Source organism: Aquarana catesbeiana, linkage group LG12 (genome assembly GCF_042186555.1).
Source record: "Aquarana catesbeiana isolate 2022-GZ linkage group LG12, ASM4218655v1, whole genome shotgun sequence".
NCBI classification, from domain to species: domain Eukaryota; kingdom Metazoa; phylum Chordata; class Amphibia; order Anura; family Ranidae; genus Aquarana; species Aquarana catesbeiana.
The window spans coordinates 16,992,616-17,012,143 of record NC_133335.1 but is presented as its reverse complement, the minus strand read 5'-3'; the positions used below and the strand labels follow the sequence as shown (position 1 = coordinate 17,012,143).

The 19,528-nt window shown below is 45.2% G+C and overlaps 1 protein-coding gene across 2 annotated transcripts in view; it reads left to right on the top strand.

Moving 5' to 3' along the window:
* PTPN1 (protein tyrosine phosphatase non-receptor type 1) overlaps nucleotides 1-9,344 on the top strand; it is a 118,044-nt gene extending 108,700 nt beyond the window's left edge. For both annotated transcript variants that reach the window (XM_073607264.1, XM_073607265.1), the window contains exons 7-9: nucleotides 1,098-1,259; nucleotides 5,186-5,421; nucleotides 8,821-9,344. In XM_073607264.1, the coding sequence (XP_073463365.1) occupies nucleotides 1,098-1,259; nucleotides 5,186-5,421; nucleotides 8,821-9,025 (603 nt within the window). In that variant the 3' untranslated portion in view covers nucleotides 9,026-9,344. The remainder of the gene's footprint in view (nucleotides 1-1,097; nucleotides 1,260-5,185; nucleotides 5,422-8,820) is intronic.
* Nucleotides 9,345-19,528: the final 10,184 nt, after the last annotated feature.

Sequence of the window (19,528 nt, the reverse complement as noted above, 5' to 3'; positions counted from 1 at the left end):
CCTGAGCCCTGACATCAACCCTACTAACCATCTTTGGGATTAATTGGAATGTCATTTGTAAGCCAGGTCTTCTCATCCAACATCAATACCTGACCTCACAATATCCCACAGACATCTTCCAAAATCTTGTGGAAAGCCTTGCCAGATGAGAGGAGGGTTTTGTAGCAGCAAAGACAGGCAATTCATACCTAATGCCCACTCATCTCTGCAGGTGGCAGAAGGGGGTCCCCTGCCCCCCCTCCCCCCTTTCTGCCGTTGTCGCCACCTTTACCAGGCTCCCTCGTCCAATCAGGGAGTCCGGTAAGGATGCGACCGCTTCTGTCCCTCTGTGACGTCAGAAACCAACAAGGATTTTGTCAATTGTGGTTTCAGTTTGTTTGTTGACAAGCCGTTATCGGCTTGTACGGTGTATGATGAAACCGATGTCTGTTTGAATACATGCTTTGGAGGTCAGTGAAGGGAACTAAAAGACCCTAGATCTCTCCATGAAGAGGACCTATTGTGGCCCATGCTATCACAAGGGATTTTGTTCACCCATTGTTATAGCAATAAAGTTGTTAAAAAAAATAAATAAAGGTACAAATTAAAATAAAATAAATAATAAATTTTTTTTTTAAATTAAGCACCGCCGACACCTGTGCTCACGTGCAAACGCAAACACACACATAGGAGTAAAAGGAGGTAAAACAAGTTTTGCTAGCTATTTACTTTGCTGTGATATGGAAGTGTTCACCAATACAGGGCTCAGTTCAGAAAGCAAGCATACCAGGATAGAGATACTAATTTTCAAAACCGTGACTGTTATTTTTTTTTGCTGTTGTCCAATAAGATTTGAAAATTGCAGTCGCATGGCTAAAAGAAAGTCCCCTCTCCTTGTGCTAAAACTTTGTGAATTGAACCCTGTGTGTTATAAGTAACTAATCTCAGGGAGAATCGCAGTGTGCAGATGTTGCGTGTTTTTAGCCAGTTGAATTTTAAAAATGTTTTCTGATATATTTTCTGTCTGAAGCTCTATTATGGAAAGACCCTTCTGTATATTTGTGTCCAGCTGGGTGCGCTGTGCTCTGATTTCTAACATTACCCCGTCTTTCACACAGATGGACAAGCGGAAAGACCCCTCCTCAGTGTACATAAAACAGGTTCTCTTAGAGATGAGGAAATACCGAATGGGTCTCATCCAGACGGCAGACCAGCTGCGATTTTCTTACCTGGCCGTCATCGAGGGGGCCAAATTCATCATGGGAGATTCTTCAGTACAGGTGCGTTTTTATAGGTGTACATTAGCAGTTTACCCAGAATTCAAATTTCAGGAGACCCTGTCGCTAGATCATTCATTTGAACTGAAATCTTCCCATAAGTATATAATTGTAATTAACATATTTTATTTGTGTTATTTATCTTTAAAACACCTCCCCTGTGTAAACATCCAAAAGCCCTGAGACTGGTGCTGGGCGCTGCCATCTTGGATGTGATATCAGCAGACCCAAAGCTGTCACTCAAATGACAATCTATAGCAGGGGTGTCAAACTCAGTTTCATCGAGGGCCGCATCAGCATTATGGTTGCCCTGAAAGGGCCGGTTGTATCTGTAAGACTATATGTGTACAGAGTGCACTAAGTGCAGAGTTCAGGAGTATGCGGTGTTCAGAGTGCAGGGTTTAGGGGAGCGCTACATACAGAGTCCAGGGTTTAAGGGAGCACTATGTACAGAGTGCGGGGTTCAGGAATATTCAGCATTCAGAATGCAGGGTTTAGGGGAGCGCTACATACAGAGTGCAGGGTTTAGGGGAGCGCTACATACAGAGTGCAGTGTTCAGAGTGCAGGGTTAGGGGAACGCTACATATAGAGTGCATAGTTCAAGAGTGCATTACGTGCAGAGTGAACACTGCATACTACTGAAGAGTGCAGGGTTTAGGGGAGCGCTACATATAGAGTGCATTACATATAGTGTGCACAGTTCAGGGGTGCACAGTGTACAGAATGCATATTGAGGAGTGTGCTACATACACAGTTCAGGGTTTAAGGGCGTGCTATGCACAGGGTTCAGTTCTCTTTCACAGGCTGTCCACATCTCACTTCCACACCTCCTCCTTAGCTCTGACCTCTGCACCACTCCCTCCACAGCCCTCATCTCACTTCTCCAAAAGCTTCTTTGCATCTCACCTACCTAGCCCAGCTCTAGTACCTTTCAGCAATGTAGGCGGCTCTGCCTCTCTCTCACTTGCAGGGAGATCACTGGTCGGCATCTCTCCCCGCCGTGAGTGCGTACAGGGCAGGTAGGCGTCTGTGAGAGCCGTGAGCCGCCAAGAGTAAAGCTGTCCTTGTAAACACAAAAGGCTTTTGTGTCTCAAAGTGACAGTGGGGAGTTGAGGTGAGAACTGGAGGGGGGTGGAAGAGAGTACTGCCATGTTTTGACTGAAAAGAAGCCCAGGGTGCGAGAGGCACAGGAAATGGCCTGGCGGGCCTTGTGTTTGACACATGTGATCCATGGTATTCCTCTTTGCTCCTCCCCCAGCTGCTACATAATGTAGTAAGAGGAGGGGCTAAGGAGCTGGGCCAGCACAGACAGTACTTAAGCACTCCCAGAACAGGAGAGGGCTATGACATATAAGGAGGGAGGGGTCACATTTTCTAGCAAGTTCAAAAGCACATTGCAAGTGAATAGCAAGACATTTATATTAAGCATTTAAAATACTTTTTCTGTGCTTTTACCTGCAATATTTAGTTCAATGTCATTTTATTGAGTTTTGAGTTGTACAATGAAAAACATATGAGAGAAGATAAATTTATAGTGCTGCAAAAGGATCACAAAACCATGCGGTGTGTCAGTGTCTCCACTCGTGCTCCCCCCTATCTTGCTGCAGTCACCGGAAAACTCTCCCCACCAGGGGGTAAACAGCATTTATAGCACCAATGGCTGCAAGCAGATCCTAAGCCAAGTGGATGTCTGTATCTCCTTTCTCCTTAGTTTTCACTGCCCCAGTACTCTCATGCATATGCAAAGATAATAAAACGCGGTGCGTTCCACAGACCCGAAACCGGAAGTGGTGGAATGACACTGTAGCTCCGGCTTACGCATTTTGTCACTGAGACATCATCAGAAGCAGCGCCATCTTGCTACACTGTCTGGTTTTTATTAGATGCGGTATCCTAGCAACCCAGGGAGACGTGACCGGTGGCCATCTTAGGTGAGGTTCTGCTAGACAAGTCTGGTGCAAGTCTGTATTGTCTCGGGGTTCATACAGACTTGCACGGATTTGGTTACCATGGAGCACGGGGTGGATCTTATTCAGGGGTTAAAATTAATGACATGATTACACACCACATAGAAATGTCCAGCGGAACCTCACCTAAGCTGGCCGCCAGTCATGTGTCCCTGGGTTGCTAGGATGCCACATTTAACAAAAGCCGGACGGTGTAGCAAAATGACGCTGCTTCTAATGACGTCTCAGTGACGAAACACGTAAGGCAGAGCTACAGCGTCATTGCACCACTTCCGGTTTTCGGGTCCGTGGAACGCACGGCGTCCCAGACTTCCTGGTGATTGTATATACCAATCGCTTGTTATTATCTTCATCCATGTAAGTGCACAAACTTTACTTGTTTAAAGTAGAAGTCCAGCCTAAGTGTCAGAAACCATGAATCAGACTGAGACAGAAGTACATTTAAATCAAATTTGTTTACTAATAATAAAAAAGGTAAAGAGATTAACCGTAGTCAAAACATAGCCAGAGTTCAGGAACCAGAACAGATAGTCAGACAAGCCAAAATGTCAGGGAGCCAGAGATGAGCGTAGTAGAACAGCAAGCAGGATCTGGAGCCAGAAGCAATGTTAGCCAAGCAAGTCTTTAACAGGAACACAGGAGAGCATCTCTAGAGATGTGACCAAGGCGAAGGCAGAGATCATCTGGGCTGGAAGGCTTAAGTAGGCAGGACTGACGAGCAGGATATCATCAACAGGTGAGTCACTGTGGAGAGATAGGAGCTGGCAATTAACTGACAGCTGAGCAGCCAGCTTAGAGAAGGAAGGGCTGAGCCCAGCCCTGACACTAAGCTCGTTTGGCTGGGCTTCTCCTATGGATCACAGGAGTGCAATTCGTTTTGCACTCCTGTGACCCGTTTTAAGCAGAGAGCGGACTTCACAGAAATGAGTCCAGGCACCGCGTATCAGCGACAATAAAGTCTGGATCCGTCAGGTGCCTGGACTGATGCCCTTCTCAGCCTCTCAGCGAGCCTCTGAGAGCCTGAGACGGCTGCTCTGCCCCCTCTACAGCTTAATGCTCCAGTGAGCAGGGGGGGAGGGGGCAAAGCAGAGAGCTGCTGACTGACAGGCAGCAGCTCTCTGCTAGGGAAGCTGAGAGAACCGAGCCATCAGCGATGTTTGATTGCTCAGTTCTCAGTGCAGAAGCGCCCGGGGAACAGATGCAGCATCGGACTGATGCTGCATCCACCTAGGTAAGTATGATTCTGATAAAAAAAACTCATACTTCTCTTTTAAGGCCCCATTCACACTAAAGGTGGTTTTTAGGCATATTAGAGATAGAAATAGCGCCTTTAAACCGCCTCCCATGCCTCCCCAGTGTGAAAGCCTGGGTGCTTTCACACTGGGGCAGTGCGCTTGCGGGACATTACAAAAAGTCCTGCAAGCGGCATCTTTGGGAGCTCTAAACTGCCCCTGCCCATTGGAATGCATGGGCAGCGCTTCCGAAGCACCTGAAAAGCGCTTTGGAAGTTCCACAATCCTTTCTTTGGCCACTAGCGGGGGTTAAAAGCGCACCGCTAGCGGGCAAAAAAAAAAACGCTGCTAAAACGACAGTAAAGCGCCTCTAAAACTAGCACTAATTACCACTAGCAGCACCACACCCACTTAGACTATACTTTTGACATCTACCTTGGTAGTTGTTTCAGTGGAGGCAGCAGCTGTTGGGATACATATCAAAAGGTCCATAGCGCGGAACTACCCTTTTATATATTTGTATGAGAGAAGAACTCTTGGGACATAAAACCATCAGGAAGAGTGGGGAGATAGAGAGGGAAGAAAAGAGGGAGCAAGGGAGGGAGCGGATCATCTTTCTGCACCATGACCCCCAATATATGCAATTTTTTTAAGTTGGTGACAGGGTCTCTTTAATGAACACTAGCGAAAAAACTTGACTGATTTCACTAAGTGTTGTCTGTTCTGCAGGAACAATGGAAAGAACTGTCCAACGAGGACATGGACCCTCCTCCGGAACACACCCCACCCCCACCCCGGCCCCCTAAACGCATGATGGAGACGACCTTGAACGGCAGAATGATCGAGCAGCCAGAGTTCTTCCCGCAGCAAGTGGTGGAGGAGGTGATCAGACGGGCAGTCAGCGTGGTGGAGGAGAGCCTACCGGATAGCAGAGCCCACCTATCTGCACAGCCCCTGGTAGAAAGGTATGTACTATGGAGGTGGTGATGGAGGTGTGTGTTGTCTACCGTCTGTTAGCATTGGAACTTTGTCTAGAATTTAATTAGAACAGAATGGGGGGGGGGGGGGGGGGGGTGGGCACCCAGGAAGGGGGACACCTGGCTCCATTCCTGGCATACGTAGGAGGCCAGAACTGTACACTGTACTGCGCATGCGCCACAGTAAATGGACAGATTAATCACTTCCCTCAAAAGGAGGTGCCCGAACATCCTCGGATTTCAGCGGTTATACCGGAGCCATGGCTGCATTTACAGTCATGACCCCAGTAACAATCTTTTCAGAAAGCGACGCTGAATAAAGTAAAAGCGATCTAAGTGACTAAATAGCTGGAAATGAGAACCCCCCGCCACCTTTCCAGGCTCTCCCGTCCCATTGTGCAGCCGGTGGTTCCTCAAGCTTACCATAGAGAAAACCAAGGACTGGAATTTCTCCAACCATCTCTATGGCCTAAGAAATTGGAAGCAATGAGTATTTTGTCACTTCCGGTTTTGGTGTTACCGGCCTGAGAAAGCGTCTGATCAAACCAATCACATACCATTATTTATTTATATGCAGGCCAAACTGTCCAACAAAAAATGACAGTTACTGAAGTTAAAAAAAAAACATCTAACACTGCTGGGCCAGGATGACCGCACTCCTGTGCATGCTATGGATTGGAAAAAGCTGCACTTAAAAATAAAATCCAAAACAGTTGATATCAAAACAAATGAATGTTCTTCAAATCCGAAAGGTCATAATAACACCACAGTGTGCATCCACAAATAAAGTGCCCGACCACCGTAGCTCTAGATTATGCTTACCGGACGGCAAGCTTTAAAGGACAGGTGGCTTTAGCGCAGCCTAGGCCTTTAAGCTTGCTGATGAACACAATAGGAGCCGTAATCAGATGGTGACGATCGCTCCCGTCCGGTATCCACATAATTAGCACATTGCCCAGAAAAAAGAAAAACTGACCATAGTGTAATGAATTCAAAAACATTTTAATAAATTTAAGTATTGCACTTACAGATAGGAGGCGAAAATTTTGCATGTAAAAAGCCGGCCGGCATACATAAAAACGGAGCCCGTCCTCCTACTCCGCTCGCATGGTGACGTCACTAACGTGCCTTCGCCAGATGCGTTTCGTCATCAGTAGACGTCAATGGGGAACGGGCAGCGTAGTGACTCACCACCATATATAGGGGACCAAGCCTCGTTCTGAGTCCCGAGTACCTGAGCGCCATATTGGATGTGGGAAAATACTTCCCTTACTGCGTGCGGAGATATTATAGTCCACATCGCCTCATGTAAAAAGATTTTTTTAGAGTTAAATAAAAAAACAACCATAAAGGGGTCCTCATAGGGAATCCGCACATGATTGTAATAAATTACATAATAATAAAAAGGCAACAATTATGTAAAGAACACTCCTGTGCATGCGTATGAGTGACATCATCCTGGGGCGGCCAATGAAGCCTGGTAGAATATATTGACAAGGGATCTCAGACCACTGAAGGAGAGGTAAGTATTGCAGAGTTTAGCCCCACTTTAAAGCCTGTCTACAAAGGGCATGCCCACCTGAGACTATCCTGTCCACAGGCTGACAACGCTGCAGAGCAGTCTAGCTGTAGAACAGCAGTGTTGTCACCCTATTAAAGAAAATGGAAAAAAAAAATCTGATTTCCTGGAAGGATCAACAAGTCGTAAACTGTGTAAGGCCAGTCTCTCCCCGGGCTTCAACCTGTATAAGACCAGTGTGAACAGCAAGCTTTGACAAAGCATTTGCAGAGCTTTCAGCAAGCTTTGTTGAAGCGTTTAACCACTTCCCAACCACCCCATAGCAGATTTACTGCTAAAGGGCAGCTGTTCTGTGCAGAATCACGTATATATGTACATGATTCTGCACTTCCAGATAGGGGGCCCTCCACTTCTGCTGTGATTAGTCACAGCAGAAGCCGATCAGCAGGTGCCAGCCAATGGATGTCCGCCGTCACCCTCTGATCAGCGAGGAGAGACACAGAATGGAGCTCTGCCTATGTAAGCAATGCAGAGCTCCGTCCTGACATGGGGTGTGATGGATTTTGTTTCCCTGCAAAGCACACCCCTTAGTGAAGCAGCACACATAGTACACAAAAACACTGGCTATGCACACAGTTAACCCTTTGATCGCCCCTGATGTTAACCCTTTCCCAGTCGGTGTCATTAGTACAGTGACAGTGCAGATTTTTAGCACTAATCACTGTATTAGTGTCACTGGTTCCCACACAGTGCCAAAAGTGTCGGATTGTCCGCCGCAATAACGCAGTCCCGCTATAAGCTGCCGATCGCCACCATTACTAGTACTATAAAAAATAAATAAGAATTCCAATATATATCCCATAGTTTGTAGACACTATAACTTTTGCGCAAACCAATCAGTATACGCTTATTGGGATTTTTTTTTTATTACCAAAATATGCAGCAGAATACATATTGGCCTAAAATTATGAAGAAATTAGATTTTTTTTTTAAAATTTTAATTGGATATGTTTTATTGCAGGAAGTAAAAAATATTGTTTTTTTTTGTTTTTTTTTTTCAAAATTGTCGATCTTTTTTTGTTTATAACGCAAAAAATAAATAACCCAGAGCTGATCAAAAGCCACCAAAATAAAGCTCTATTTGTGGGGGAAAAAGGACATCAATTTTATTTGGGTACAGCGTCGCTGACTGCGCAATTGTCAGTTAAAGTAACGCAGTGTCGTATCACAAAAAAATGGCCTGGTTATGAAATCTTCCAGAGGTCAAGTGGTCAAAGTACCATTCAGCTCCAGTTTGTAAATGTTGAACGTGGATCGTAATGGGAGTGCTGATTGTCACTTTAAGCAAGCTGCTAGCAGGCTTCAGCACTTCTTGTGTGATGACGTCACCAGTAGGAAGAGTGCAAATGTGTCTGAAATGCGTTGCACTCTTTCTACTGGTGACATCATCACGCAAGGAGTGCTGAAGCCTGCTAGCAGCTTGCTTAAAGTGACAATCAGCCCTTCCATCAGGATCAGTGTTCAACATTTACAAACTGGAGCTAAATGATACTTTAAAAGCTTCAACAAAGCTTGCTGTTCACACTGCTCCTATACAAGCCGAAGCCCGTGTGAGACTGGCCCTTATGGGGGGATGCAGAGAAATAGAAACTGCTTTGTTAATTCTGTTGACAGACTGCATCACACATAACGTTTTTTATTCTGCTTATTAATCCATTTCATACGGCGTTGTGGTGGGTGGGGAGTCAGAAGAGAGGTGTCCTCATCAGCCATTGCAAGTATTGGTGTTAGTGTGTGTAAGTACAGGTTCTCTTTAACAGTTTTCTTGCTCTTCATCAATAATTTTTATTTTTTTTTGCTCTGCCCAGTACTAGTCAAGACACTGAAATCCGTAGGAGAACCACCGGGGCGGACCAGACCCACTCCTCACCCGACGAAGACGACAAGATCAAACCCAACCCAGCGGAAGACAAAAACGACAGCCAAGAATGGAGGTCCCTGGTGCTAAACATCTGTATGTTCACTGTGCTGACCGCCGGCGCCATCCTGTGCTACCGGGTCTGGTACCATTAACGGGCGCCCGCCTGGTATCGAGCTGTACGAGGTGAGGGTGACGCAACTTGGAAAACCAAAATCGTGAGAGGGGAAAAAAATAATTAAAAAAAAACACCGAAACAATCGCCAAGCTGCGGTTTGACTGCGGCAGCGCTGGAAGAGCTGAACCTGAACTTTGCCCATGCGTCTCAATGCATTATGGGGTGTCGAAGAGCCCTGCAATCCCACAGAGGAAATCACCACATCTCAGGGCTGCAAACTATTCAGGAGTAAAAAATAAAAAAATAACAAATAATGCCAAATATTTTTTTTTTAATAAAATAGTGGTATTACAACACATTGTTGTTTTTTTTTCTTCGACCAGGTATTTTTTTTCTCCTCTTTTTTTTCTTTTTTATTAAGAAACCTTGTTACTTTGTGTTGCTATGTTTTACTGGTGTCACAAGCGATATACTAGCTTGATACGTTTTTTTTTTTTTTCTTTGTAACCAAAATCATTCTCCTTTTCTATTGGACTCACTCCCCATTACGCCCCCGCTGAAAGGTTAAAACAAAAAAGATTGTGTCAAAGGAATGTATTTTTTATTTTCTTTTTCTGTAAAAGTGGGTTTGTATCATGATAATAATTATTATTATAAGTTTAGACTATGGGGTGGAAGCAGCAGCAGAGAGATTGTATAGAATGTTTTTCTTTTGTTTTTTAATTTTTTGACTCGAGCTTGTGGGCTGTGCCTCCATACGTTACTGTTACAGATGCTTCATTGTCATTACCGTACGTCTCTTAAGATTAGGAAAAAGCAGCTTTCTCTCCATTTGCTCAGGGTAGGCCAACAGCATCCGTTTCTTCCCTGTCTTTTTTTTTTTTTTTTTTTTTTTTTTTACAAATTTTTTTTTTTCTCTCTCAATTTTTTTTCAATTTTTTTTTTCCCTTACAACTTTTTCCCCCTTCCCTGGCTATTTTTTGATACCTGTCGGACCTTGGTCTCTATGTTTGCCGGTAGCGCTGATACGAACTTCCCGCGGGATCCTACAAAATACAAAGCCTCCACCAGCATTTCAACCACACGGTGCCTGGGAAGCGCAGCTTACTCTTTGTGATAATATACGCCGTCGCCTCCTCCTTCAATTTTTTTGGCCCGTGGAGCCTACATCTTGCCATGGCTAATTGGTGCTTTGTTTGAAAGTGGCGGCGGAAAGTCTGTGTCTGCCCCAGGGCAGTCATTTTTGTATATTTTTTTTTTTTTGTATAATCTTTTTCTTTCATCCTTGCCTTTTCCATTTATACACAGTACAACTTGTTGAGTAGTGTTACTGATGCTGTTTGGAAGGAAGGGTGGGGGGGGGGTTGAGGGTGGGACTTCAGAGGGTGGGGGAGGAGGGATGATGATGTTTAGCGAAGTTTACGATACTGTTTAAGCCTAACGCAATACAAAAATGCACTTGTGACACTCGAATGTGTTGGAATTATGTGCTGGTCCAATAAACTGTTATTTCCTCCCTTCCATCATGCTGCATCCAACTTTGATTGATCATTGGCGTGAGTGATTGTGAAAGATGATTGGGAGTTTGAAAGAGGTTGCTAAAAAAATTGTTTGTTCTAGAGCAGGGGTATCAAACTCAATTTCATTATGGGCTGCATCAGCAGTATGGTTGCCCTCAAAGGGCGCTTTGTACAGAGTGCAGGGTTCCGGATAAAGCTACATACAGAGTTCAGGAGTGCTTTACATGCAAAGTGCATTACATACAGAGTGCAGAGTTATAACACCCAATAAGAGGACAGTATGTGACCGGTCTAAACTACGTGGCATGTTCACCAATGCCAGGAGCCCGGCGGACAAGATGGGTGAACTAGAGATACTGTTAAACGAGGAGGATTTCGATTTTGTGCAAATTCCAGAGAACTGGTTTAACAGCTCCCATGATTGGCTGCCAACCTTTCAAGGTTATTCCCTTTATCGCAGGAATAGAGAGGGTAAAAAAGGCGGAGGGGTATGCCTATATATCAAGAATAATGTACAAGTGAATGTGAGAGATGACATCAATAAGGGAGCTAGGGAGAAGGTGGAATCCTTATGGGTAGAGCTCCAAAGGGATGAAGCCAAGGGGAAAATAATATTGGAAGTATACTATAGGCCCCCTAACCTGAGGGAGGAGGGGGAGATGGACCTCCTATCGCAATTTGGATTAGCAGCAAGGATGGGAAGTGTTATCATAATGGGGGGGATTTTAATTATCCAGACATACACTGGGCGGTGGGAGCCACGGATTCATCTAAGGCTCGCCAGTTCCTAAATGTCTTGCAGGACAATTTCATGGATCAGATGGTAGACGCACCAATTAGAAATAAATTGTTACTAGATCTACTGATTACCAACAATATCGACCTGATCACGGATGTGGTAATACGAGGCAATTTAGGAAACAGCGATCACAGGTCAATTGGCTTCAGTATAAATCATACAAATAGGAAACATAAGGGGAACACAGACACTGAGATTCAAAAGAGCAAACTTCCCTAAACTACGAACCTTGCTAGAAGATATAAATTGGGATAAAATCTTAGAAACAAAGAACACGGAGGAGAGATGGGTTTGCTTTAAGAGCATATTAAATAAGGGCATTAGCCAGTGCATCCCATTGGAAAATAAATTTAAAAGAGCGAACAAAAGTCCTGGATGGCTTAACTCCAATGTAAAAATGCATATAAAAGCAAAGAAAAAGGCTGAGGGATCATCGTCAGCATTCAGACTACAAAGAATGCAACAAGATATGTAAGGGTGCAAGTAGGGCGACTAAGATAAAACACGAAAGACACGGAGGAGAGCAAAAAAAATCCCAAGAAATTCTTTAGGTATATAAACAGTAAAAAAAGGGAGGACAGACCATATTGACCCCATAAAGAATGAGGAAGGACTTCTGGTTAAAAGGGATGGGGAGATGGCGAAGGTATTGAATTTATTCTTCTCCTCAGTCTTCACGAGGGAATCGGGGGGGCTTCAGTAACCAAAACTGCAGTGTTTATCCTCATGACACATCACAGAAAGCACCCTCATGGTTAACAGAGGACAGAATTAGAAATAGACTTGGCAAACTTAACATTTATAGATCACCAAGACCAGATGGCTTGCACCCGAGGGTACTTAGGGAACTCAGTCAAGTAATTGCCAGACCATTGTTCCTAATTTTTACTTACAGTCTACTGACTGGGATGGTACCAACTGATTGGGGAAAAGCCAATGTAGCACCAATATTTAAAAAAGGGCAAAAATGCATCCCTGGGAATTACATCAATAGTATGCAAGCTCTTGGAGGGGATGATAAGGGACTATATACAAGATTTCAGTAATGAAAACTGTATCATTAGCAGTAATCAGAATGGATTCATGAAGAAACATTCTTGCCAAACCAATCTATTAACCTTCTATGAGGAGGTGAGCTGCCATCTAGATAAAGGAAGGCCCGCAGACGTGGTGTATCTGGATTTTGCAAATGCATTTGACACAGTTACATTGTTAGGTTGAAAAAAGACACAAGTCCATCTAGTTCAACCATAATAAAAACAAAAAAATAAATAAATAAAATAAAAAATATCATACAATCCCATATACCCAATTTTATACCCACAGTTGATCCAGAGGAAGGTGAATAAAACCCCCCAGAAAAGCATGATCCAATTTGCTACAGCAGGGGAAAAAATGTCTTCCTGATCCCAGAGAGGCAATCGGATTTTCCCTGGATCAACTTTACCTATAAATGTCAGTACCCATTTATGTTATGTACATTTAGGAAAGAATCCAGGCCTTTCTTAAAGCAATCTACTGAGCTGGCCAGAACCACCTCTGGAGGGAGTCTGTTCCACAGCTCTTACTGTGAAGAAACCTTTCCGTATTTGGAGATGAAATCTCTTTTCCTCTAGACGTAAAGAGTGCCCCCTTGTCCTCAGTGTTGACCGTAAAGTGAATAACTCAACACCAAGTTCACTATATGGACCCCTTTTATATTTATACATGGTGAATAAATTCAGTTCCTCTAATCTTTCCTCATAGCTGAACTGTACAAAGTAAGGTCCATTGGCATGGACCATAGGGTGAGTACATGGATTGAAAACTGGCTACAAGGGCGAGTTCAGAGGGTGGTGATAAATGGGGAGTACTCAGAATGGTAAGGGGTGGGTAGTGGGGTCCCACAGGGTTCTGTGCTGGGACCAGTCCTGTTTAATGTGTTCATAAATGACCTGGAGGATGGGGTAAACAGTTCAATCTCTGTTTCTTTCTCATACATCACGGGACACAGAGCCTCAGTAATTACTGATGGGTTATGGGTATCACAAGGTGATTGGACACTGGTCACACCCTAGACAGGAAGTTCAACCCCCTATATAACCCCTCCCCTTACTGGGGATACCTCAGTTTTTTCGCCAGTGTCTTAGGTGTTGGTCACGAATAAGATGTGCTGTGCTAAGCTCCAAAGGAATATCCTATACTGGGGCAAGCCATGCAACCGGATCCATTCAAAGTGCTTTTCCAGGCCAAATTGGATGGTACCCGGGCCTCGTGTCTGAAGAAACGAGGTTTTACCTGTAACGCTTCTCTTTTTAGAGAGCTGGACCCAGGGATCCAGTATTTGTTTTTTTCAGCCATATCCCTGGCGGGGTGCTTTACGGGGCCAGAACTGTGGATCCTCTTAGGGGGTCCTCAAGGGGGCCCCAGTCTCTGACGGTTTTTTTTAAATGGAGCCCACCGTGAGAGGTGAAGATTGGGTCTGTATAAAAGAACCCTGCAGCTGGATAAGGTAAGGGAGACTCCTCAGGAATTTTTTAATTCTAGTAGGTTTCTCCTTTAAGTAAATGTATGTTATGCCTATTGTCGCCACCGGGGGCTGCCAAGAGCACTTGCTTGTTCTGTCTGTCTCAGTGTCCACACTGTACACTCCTCCAGCCAGGCTCCAGTTAGGATGGGTGGGGGGTTCTCTCCTTAGGGATACTTCCCCCCATGATTTAGGGGGGCCGGGGTGGTCTGAACAAACAGCGGTAGTATACCACACCACCGCCGCCGCTACGCGGCAGGTTCCCCATCCACCAGCCCTTCTCTCTCCTCCACCCCAGCCTCCCCTCCATGCTTGTCCCGAGGATCGGAGCCTCGGCTCGCGTGGGAAAGCACACGTTTTTGGAAAAAGACGAGGGGGGGGGGCGGGAGGGGTGGTCGGAGGAGGGGGGGGTGGAGCATTAACGCGACGTCCGGCGTGTTTAAACGCCCACATCGCTGGCTACACAGGCTATAAAGTGCACACTCTTTTAGGTGCACACAGCCTATGGAGGGACACAGAGCTGACGGGCGCATGTGAGGTGGGACACAGGCATTCTCCCAGGCAGCATTTACTTAAAACACTAGACTGGGCATTGGTAGTAGTGGCAGTTGCTGAACACTGACTCAGCAGTCAGTGTTTTTTTGTGGTACCTCCACCTTTTGTTGGTTTGCACTATGGGTAGAAGCGGTACAAATACCCCGAAAACCAGAGGCTCTAGGGGATCTCCCTCAGGCTCTGAGGACCCCCCTTCTGCAGCACCTTCCCCCCTGAAGGACCTGGGATGGCTGGCCAGGGAGAGCCGTCTGGGTCAGGGGCTGCATCTGCTTCTAGCACGTCATCCCCTGTATACATTACGCAGGAGGTTTTTTCCTCAACCATTAATGGATTAGAGGAAAGACTAATAGCCTTAATCGCATCTTCACTCAGTGGAAGAAAACGCACTAGGTCTCCCTCTGTTATCCAGGACCCTCAAGCTGAGGAAATCTGGGAAAAAGGAGAGGAATCCCTCTCAGAGGATTGGGATGGGACTAATGATTCCTCTTCTGAGGAATCAAGTGGAGAGGGACCCTCTTCAGCTTCTTAGGATGAGAAGGTGTTAGTGCAGATTCTTGCTGGATTGGTCCGCTCCACATTTAAGTTGCCCATATCTGAGTCAGTTAAAGAACCCTCCTCTTCTTTGGGTTCACTGAAACCTCCTCAAACAACACATGCTTTTCCTGTTCATAGTTTACTAGAAAAGCTCATTTATTCTGAGTGGGATCACCCAGATAAACATTTTTTTCCGCCTAAAAAGTTTTCAACACTTTATCCTATGGAGGAAAAATTTAGAAAAATGTGGGGTATACCGGCAATTGACCCTGCCATTTCCTCCGTAAATAAAAGTGTGACTTGTCCTGTCGACAATGCTCAGATGCTTAGGGATCCAACTGATAAAAAAATGGAATCCCTGTTAAAAAATATTTTTTCCTTAGCGGGTTTAGTAGCTCAACCTGCAGTGGCAGCGATCGGAGTCTGTCAATACTTGAGAGACCATGTTAAACAGGTCCTCAAAGTTCTACCTGAACAGCAGGCCCGGGGGTTGGCCAACCTTCCAGCAGCTTTATGTTTTGCTGTTGACGCAATCAGAGATTCTATCATCCAAACCTCTCGCCTTTCGCTTGGGTTGGTGCATATGCATAGAATCTTATGGTTGAAAAATTGGTCAGCCGAATCACCATGTAAGAAGCTTCTGGCTGGATTTCCATTTCGTGGTGCAAGGTTGTTTGGAGAGGGTTTGGACAATTATATCCAAAAGATCTCTAGTGGGAAAAGCACACTCTTACCAGTTAAGAAAAGGAGTAAACGTCCCTCTTTTAAACGGGCTCTTTCCCCAGTGCCAGGAGCATCAGCCTCCAGGCAGCCGTGACGGCCTCCTCCGTCAGGCTCAAGAAATAAATTTCAGAGTCGACCCCAGAGACAAAAGAAGTCCTAGGGGAAGAAGCCTACTAGACAAGATGCTAAAGCCTCTTTATGAAGGAGCGCCCTCGCTCGGGTGGGGGGAAGACTGCTACAGTTCTCAAAGCTCTGGCAGGAAGATTTCCAGGACAGGTGGGTAATCTCCATGGTAACTCTAGGTTACAAACTGGAGTTCCAAGAATTCCCCTCTCCTCGTTTCCTCAGATCAAATGTCCCAAGAGATCCAGAGAAAAAGCAGTCTCTCCTTCTAGCGTTAGAGCGACTATTGTCGCAAAGGGTTATCGTGGTGGTTCCCACGGAAGAGCAGGGATTGGGGTTTTATTCAAACCTTTTCACGGTTCAAAAACCAAATGGAGATGTCAGACCCATTCTGGATCTAAAGGATCTAAACCGATTACTAAAGATTCGATCCTTTCGCATGGAATCAATTCGGTCAGTAGTCTCCATACTACAAGGAGGAGAATTTCTGGCGTCAATAGACATCAAGGATGCGTACCTGCATGTAGCCATTTTCCCTGCTCATCAAAGGTACTTGCGTTTCAAAGTAGAAAAATGCCACTTTCAGTTTATAGCCCTGCCTTTCGGGCTAGCCACTGTACCTCAGGTGTTTACAAAGATCTTGGCTCCTCCTCTGGCCAGATTAAGAGCCCAAGGTATAACTGTCATAGCATACCTAGACGACCTGCTCTTGATAGACCGGTCAGTAGCCTGCCTGAACCAGAACTTGGTCACCACAGTCAACTACTTGGAATACCTAGGTTGGATTCTCAACTTAGAAAAGTCTTTCTTAAAACCAGTAAGAAGACTAGAGTATTTGTGCCTGGTCATAGATACAAGCCAAGAGAAGGTATTTTTACCTCAGGCAAAGATCAGTGCCTTAAAAGAACTGATTCAGGTAGTCAGGACAAAAAAGGGTCCTTCTGTTTGCCTTTGTATGAGGCTGCTGGGAAAGATGGTGGCTTCATTCAAAGCAGTTCCCTATGCTCATTTTCATTCGAGACTGCTGCAACACAGTATCCTGTCTGCCTGGAACAAGAAAGTACAGGCATTAGATTTTCCGATGCATCTGTCTCCTACAGTGCGTCAGAGCCTCAGTTGGTGGTTAATACTCGAAAACCTGCAAAAAGTGAAATCCTTTTTACCGGTTACCTGGACAGTGGTAACAACGGATGCCAGTCTTTCGGGTTGGGGAGCAGTTCTGGAACAGTCTGCGGTCCAAGGGGAATGGTCCAAAATCAAGAGGACCTTACCCATCAACATTCTGGAGATCCGTGCGACGTATCTAGCCCTAAAGGCCTGGACTCTCAGGCTACAGGGTTGCCCTGTCAGGATCCAGTCCGATAATGCCACAGCAGTGGCTTATATCAATCATCAAGGAGGCACCAGGAGTCGTGCAGCTCAGGGAGAAGTGAACCAGCTTTTAGTCTGGGCAGAAAAGCATGTGCCATGCATATTGGCAGTTTTCATTCCAGGGATAGAGAACTGGCAGGCGGACTATTTGAGTCGCCAGCGGTTAATCCCAGGGGAATGGTCTCTTTACCCCGACGTCTTTTGGGCCATATGCCAAAGATGGGGGGTTCCAGATGTAGATCTCTTTGCATCCAGGTTCAACAAAAAGATTGACACGTTTGTGGCAAGAACAAAGGATCCTCTTGCATGCGGGACAGATGTGTTTGTGATTCCGTGGCATCGGTTCTCACTGATTTATGCATTCCCTCCTATTCTGCTACTGCTACGACTCCTTCGCAGGATCCATTAGGAGAAGTCAGTACTTCTGGTAGCCCCAGCTTGGCCCAGGAGAGCTTGGTATGCAGAAATCGTAAGGATGACAGTGGGTTCCCCGTGGACCCTACCGTCACGTCCAGACCTGTTATCTCAAGGTCCAGTTCCATCCTGCCTTACAAACGCTAAATTTGACGGTTTGGCTATTGAAAACCATGTTCTGAAAAATCATGGGCCTTCAGGTCCTGTGATCTCTACCTTGATCAATGCAAGGAAGCCAGCTTCTAGAGTGATTTATCATAGCGTTTGGAAGACTTATGTATCCTGGTGTGAAGCCAGGGGTTGGCATCCCAGAAAATATGTCATAGGTAGAATTTTTGACTTTCTACAAATAAAATTAGAAATGAAGCTGGCCTTGAGTACCATCAAGGGCCAGGTCTCGGCCTTATCAGTATTATTTCAATGGCCACTTGCTTCACATTCTTTGGTCCGAAACTTTATGCAGGGGGTGACGCGTCTTAATCCTCCGGTTAAAGCGCCCCTAAACCCTTGGGACTTGAACTTGGTTCTGTCAGTTTTACAGAAACAAACGTCAGATTCCCTTGGTCTTGTTGACAAGAAAGTTAATTTTTCTGGTAGCCATTTCTTCTGCTAGAAGAGTATCAGAATTAGCAGCCCTTTCCTGTAAAGAGGTGTAAAGAGCCTTATTTAATCATGCATAAGGATAGAGTGGTATTGCGCCCTCATCCTAGCTTTCTACCGAAAGTGGTTTCAGATTTCCATCTAAACCAAGATATTGTTCTGCCTTCCTTTTTTCCAGATCCCTGTTCTTCGGAAGAAAGGTCACTACATTCTTTAGATGTAGTAAGGGCAGTCAAGGCCTATCTGGAAGCAACTGCTCAAATTCGCAAAACTGATGTTTTGTTCATACTGCCAGAAGGTCCCAATAGAGGACAGGCAGCGTCAAAGTCTACCATTTCGAAATGGATTCGACAAATGATTATTCAAGCTTACGGTTTGAAAAAAAAATTCCACCTTTTCAAATCAAGGCACACTCCACAAGGGCTATTAGTGCTTCTTGGGCGGGTCATCACCGGGCCTCTATGGCTCAAATCTGCAAGGCCGCAACCTGGTCTTCAGTCCATACATTCACCAGATTTTATCAGGTGGATGTGAGAAGGCATGAGGATATCGCCTTTGGGCAAAGTGTGCTGCAGGCAGCGGTACGAGGTCCTCAGGTCTGATTACACCCTACGTTGTGTGGTCTCCTCCCCTCAAATAGCATTGCTCTGGGACATCCCATCAGTAATTACTGAGGCTCTGTGTCCCGTGATGTATGAGAAATAAAATAGGATTTTTATAACAGCTTACCTGTAAAATCCTTTTCTTTTGAGGTACATCACGGGACACAGATGTCCTGCCCCTTTTCTAATACACTTATATTGCTTTGCTACAAAACTGAGGTATCCCCAGTAAGGGGAGGGGTTATATAGGGGGTTGAACTTCCTGTCTAGGGTGTGCCCAGTGTCCAATCACCTTGTGATACCCTATAACCCATCAGTAATTACTGAGGCTCTGTGTCCCGTGATGTACCTCAAAAGAAAAGGATTTTAAAGGTAAGCTGTTATAAAAATCCTATTATTTGCGGACGATACTAAGCTAAGCAGGGCAATAGCTTCTCCGCTTGATGTAGAAACCTTGCAAGAGGATCTGAACAAATTAATGGGGTGGGCAACTACATGGCAAATGAGGTTTAATGTAGAAAAATGTAAAATAATGCATTTGGGTGGCAAAAGTATGAATGCAATCTACTCACGGGGGGAGAACCTCTGGGGGAATCTAGGCTGATAGGCTCAGCAATGGCATGCAATACCAAGCTGCTGCTAACAAAGCAAACAGAATTGGCATGCATTAAAAAGGGCATTAACCCAGAGATAAAATTATAATTCTCCCGCTCTACAAGACTTTGGTCTGGCCTCACTTGGAGTATGCTGTCCAGTTCTGGGCACCAGTCCTCAAAAAGGATGTACTGGAAAT